This window comes from Staurois parvus, unplaced genomic scaffold (assembly GCF_062004578.1).
Source record: "Staurois parvus isolate SC_StPar_1 unplaced genomic scaffold, SC_StPar_1.0 ptg000860l, whole genome shotgun sequence".
NCBI classification, from domain to species: domain Eukaryota; kingdom Metazoa; phylum Chordata; class Amphibia; order Anura; family Ranidae; genus Staurois; species Staurois parvus.
Window position 1 is genome coordinate 1065845 of NW_028318656.1, and position 4251 is coordinate 1070095.

The following is a 4251-nucleotide window of genomic DNA, read 5'->3' on the forward strand; positions in this document are numbered from 1 at the left end:
GCAGAGAGGGAACATCTAGCGAATGAATGACAATGACAAAAAAAAAAACAATGAAAGTGGTTTGCCACTTCCAAAATTAAAAAAAAATAGCTTTAGTTATATTTTTATGTCACACTTTTTAATATATTTCCCCCCCAAAAAAAAACTATTTTTTTTTTTAAACCAATGATAATGTTTAGAAAATGTTTGTTAATCAATTCCCTAAAATGCAAAAAATATGCCGCAAGGACACATAGGACTTTGGGGACGTTGGGGAACTAAGCAACACACACTCATGAGACGCTGAATACTAAATAAAAACCGCTGTAATTTATGTATTGCTGCACTATAGTGCAATCTGCAGAAAGACACGGATCTAATGACATCTTTTTTTGAAATATCAAGACAAAAAGGAACAATTGTGAGCAGCATTATTATTGTTATCATTCTCATTATAATATTTATTACTATTTCATGTTAAAAGTAAAGTAAACTTCAAAGCATTTTTTTTATAATTTTCTATTTCTAAAATAAGTCTGCCATTAAAAATGTATTATTCACAATAAAATGCCTTCAGGTGATTTTAAATACTCAATGCTCAATTTTTCGAGTTGTCTTAGTGCTACGATGGGCTTGTAAAATGGTTTGTTTACAGCATGAACTAAACATTATTTATCATTCAGAATAAAATATTTGAGAGTAAGATAGCCTATATGTGCCCCAATGGTTGCAAGCAAACTTGTGGACTTGAGCTTTTCCTATGGGTCAATTAGACTAAATGGAGGCTGAGAATGATAACTACTGAGTGTCGTTGTCACACAAAGATTTTTTGAAAGTTCTAAAATGTAAAACAAGTCAATTGTTATGTTTGCTGTAGAGAGCCCTGAACAAAGCTTTCACAATTTTTTTTGCAAGAAAAATTTAAATTGAAGCACCACACCACTGTTAAGAGGTCCAGATACAACTTTATTTCATTAAAGGTCAGGGGTATAATTTTAGAAGCAGCCAAAGTGTTTTTTAGGGTTCAAGTGCCCCCTTCATCAGGGCTTGACTGGCAATAATGTGAACAGACCAGGAGTGAACTGGACCTGCAATGGTATTTATTCCATTGTGAATTAAAAGCAAAGACCTAATCAGCAGCTTGTTTGGCAGCCAGTGGCGTGGCGCTTCAATTTCAACCTTTCTTACAATACACTACAAGCCATGGAGACTGTGGAGATCCTCTGGGGTGTAGAAGCCACCTGCCCAGGAACCAGATCATTTATACCAACATAATATCTTAAGATAACAATACCAGTGGAGTGTACCTGCGGGTCCAGCGCTGTCTTTCCACTTTCCATAACTTTTCATACAATCTCCTAGATTGTAAGCTTGAAAGAGCAGGGCCCCCGAACCCCTCGTGTATTGTTTTGTTACTGTATTGTCTCTTGTACTGTCCCCCACTATAATGTACAGCGCTGAGCAAACCTTTTGGCACTATATAAATAATGTATAATAATAATAATAATCTTTTTTGACAAAGGTCAAGACAGATGTCAGAGTAAATGTGATGCAAGAAAAGGACAAGAAGATCCTCTTACCACAAGCTGTACTACCTGTCTATGGCAGAGGGAACAATTTAAAACTAAACTCTAGGCAGATATAAAAGACAGAAATTAAAGGCAGCTCCATAATCAATAATAAATAATTACATGTATTTTTTAAATGCAAGAAGTTAAAGCAGATATGACCAATAATCAACCTATTGCTGGACTGGATTGTGAGAAGAAGCAGCCAATCAGTGCATGTGCTGACAAGAAGCATGGAGGTGAGAGGAAGGATACGAAATTGGAAGGGATTTAGAGAGAGACAGTTATGAGATTGGTAGGGATCTTGTACTTATCCTTACATGATATCCATCAGGATGTGGTTATTTGTTCCATAGGTTAGAGATTTTGGTCAGTGTCAAATAGTGAATATATCTTCTCTTTAGTGGTGATGGGTTGGCTGGCTGCAGTCTCCATCTCCTCCCTATGTGGTCCAGTGCCTCCAATGCTGTCCCCTGCATTTTTGTGGGGGTCCTGGTCTGTGTATCGCTTCGGGTGGCGATCTTGGGGGGTTGTGGTGTTCATGAATGCCCAGCACATCAAAACTGTGTAGTAAGCTGTATATATTGTGTAATGTATTCTATGTCATGCAAAATTTCTATGTTTATGTATCTGTGAGACTACCATGTATTATAGTGATTTTTGTTTTAATTTTGTAGATGCTCCAGTGAGGTCCCTGAGGAAGCAGTTTTTATGCTGCAAAACCCGTTGGCCTAAACCATCAGGAATGCACAAGTGTCCATGTAAGGGTTGCAGAATCCTTCTATGTTATTAATGGTGTTTTGTTCAATCTGTGGAAGTATCTATGATCATTTAGACCAGATCTTTTTATATTTATGTTTGTTGTAATAAAATTCTATATTTATTATTTTATGAACATTGATTGTGCTACTGCCTGGAGTATGAAGCCTTTAAAATCCCTGTGTTTTTATTAGGAGTGTTTCATCCCAATTGTGGTTTGACTTTCATACATAATAATTTTAGAGGTAAAAGTTTCTTGAATGATCTATGTACCAGACAATGAAAAATACAAAACAAATGATAACGTTATAAGAACCAAAAATATTTCTTCATCTCAGTTTGGAGTGATTGATATGTACACCCAAAACCAAAGTACTGTCACAGAGTTCATTCTTCTTGGCCTCTCATCGGATCCTTTTATACAAGTCCTGCTGTTCAATATTTTCCTGGTAGCTTACATGATCACACTGACTGGGAATTTTCTTCTCATTCTGGCTGTGAAGACTGACAAACGTTTGCACAACTCCATGTATGTCTTCCTGTCTAGTCTCTCTTTATTGGACATCTGCTGCGTTTCCGCCATTGTACCCAAAATGTTAGTAAATTTTCTTTCATCTAAAAAGAGTATTTCATTCACTGGCTGTGCTGTCCAGTTCTGTGCTGTCCTGACCTTGGGGCAAACTCAGTGTCTGCTTCTGGCATTCATGGCCTATGACCGGTATGTGGCTATCTGCATCCCTCTGCATTACAATATGATCATGAACACAACGGTCTCTTTTTGTATTGTCAGCATATCATGGTTGACTGGTTGCGTCATTTCATCTTTTGACACATATTTTACATTCAACTTAACCTTCTGTGGCCCTAACACCATCAACCACTTTTTCTGTGAGCTCCCTCTGTTGCTTCGGCTCTCTTGCAGTGGCATCTCAGTAATGAACATCATAAAACTGATTTTCCTGCCTTTAATGCTTTTCATCCCACTTTCACTAATCCTCTTTTCATATATCCGAATCATAATTGCTGTCATGACAATTCGTTTGGGAAGAAGTAAAGCATTTTCCACATGCATTCCCCATCTTGTGGTGGTGGTCATGTTCTATGGATCGGCCATGTTTATGTATGTTAGACCGGAACATTTGGTTTCAGGAGACACAGACAAAAGGGTGGCCGTGTTTTACACAGTGATCACCCCGATGCTGAACCCCTTGATCTATAGCCTGAGGAACAAAGATGTTCAGAAAGCCATAAGGCAGCTGATAAGAGCTAAGAAAGATTGCAGTTGATTAGGTAAAATTGGTACAATGTTCCAAGCTCAAGTTCTGTTCTTGATCAATCATTTTTATTGAATTTCCATTTTTCAGAGGTAACATAGATGTAACCATGGCATATTTCAGCAGGAATGTGGGGGAACGCAGTTCCAGAAACCTTCCACTATTTATGTATGTAAAAGTTGGGGTTCTGGGGTGTGTTGGAGGGTCTACTGATGCTGGCTGCTAAGGAATCTGTTGTCACTTAGGGGAATTTATTCTTGTGTGAGATCTATTGCTGCTGGTAGGGGATATATTGTTGTTGGGGGGGGGGTCTACTGTTGAAGAAGGGGTTTACTGATGCTGGCTGCTGGAAGAAATATTGTTTCTGGCAGGGATCTATTGTTGTTGGGTGGGTCTATTGTTGCAAGAGGGGGTCTATTTGGATGGGTTTCTATCCCAATTGCATAAGTTGTTTGTGAATTGGGGGGTACCTGGGTATTGGTGGTAATTTGTCATGGGTTATAGCATCTTATTTGGTAATTTGGTTTTCTATACCCCAAAGAAAAGAATAGGCTCCGCTTCCAATTATCATTTAAATGTGATGCAGTAAAAGGAATCTGTAATACACAAAGCAGAAAGATGACCAGCAACCTAACAAAGCTGTACAGGTTTGTGGGTCCATTGTTCACTAT

At 38.1% G+C, this 4251-nt stretch overlaps 1 protein-coding gene across 1 annotated transcript; it reads left to right on the plus strand.

Moving 5' to 3' along the window:
* The first annotated feature begins 2659 nt into the window (after positions 1-2659).
* Positions 2660-3592, plus strand: LOC149443283 (olfactory receptor 13D1-like). Its single transcript, XM_089655682.1, has one exon. The coding sequence runs from the start codon at positions 2660-2662 to the stop codon at positions 3590-3592; it is 933 nt and encodes a 310-aa protein (XP_089511808.1).
* The last annotated feature ends 659 nt before the right edge of the window (positions 3593-4251 follow it).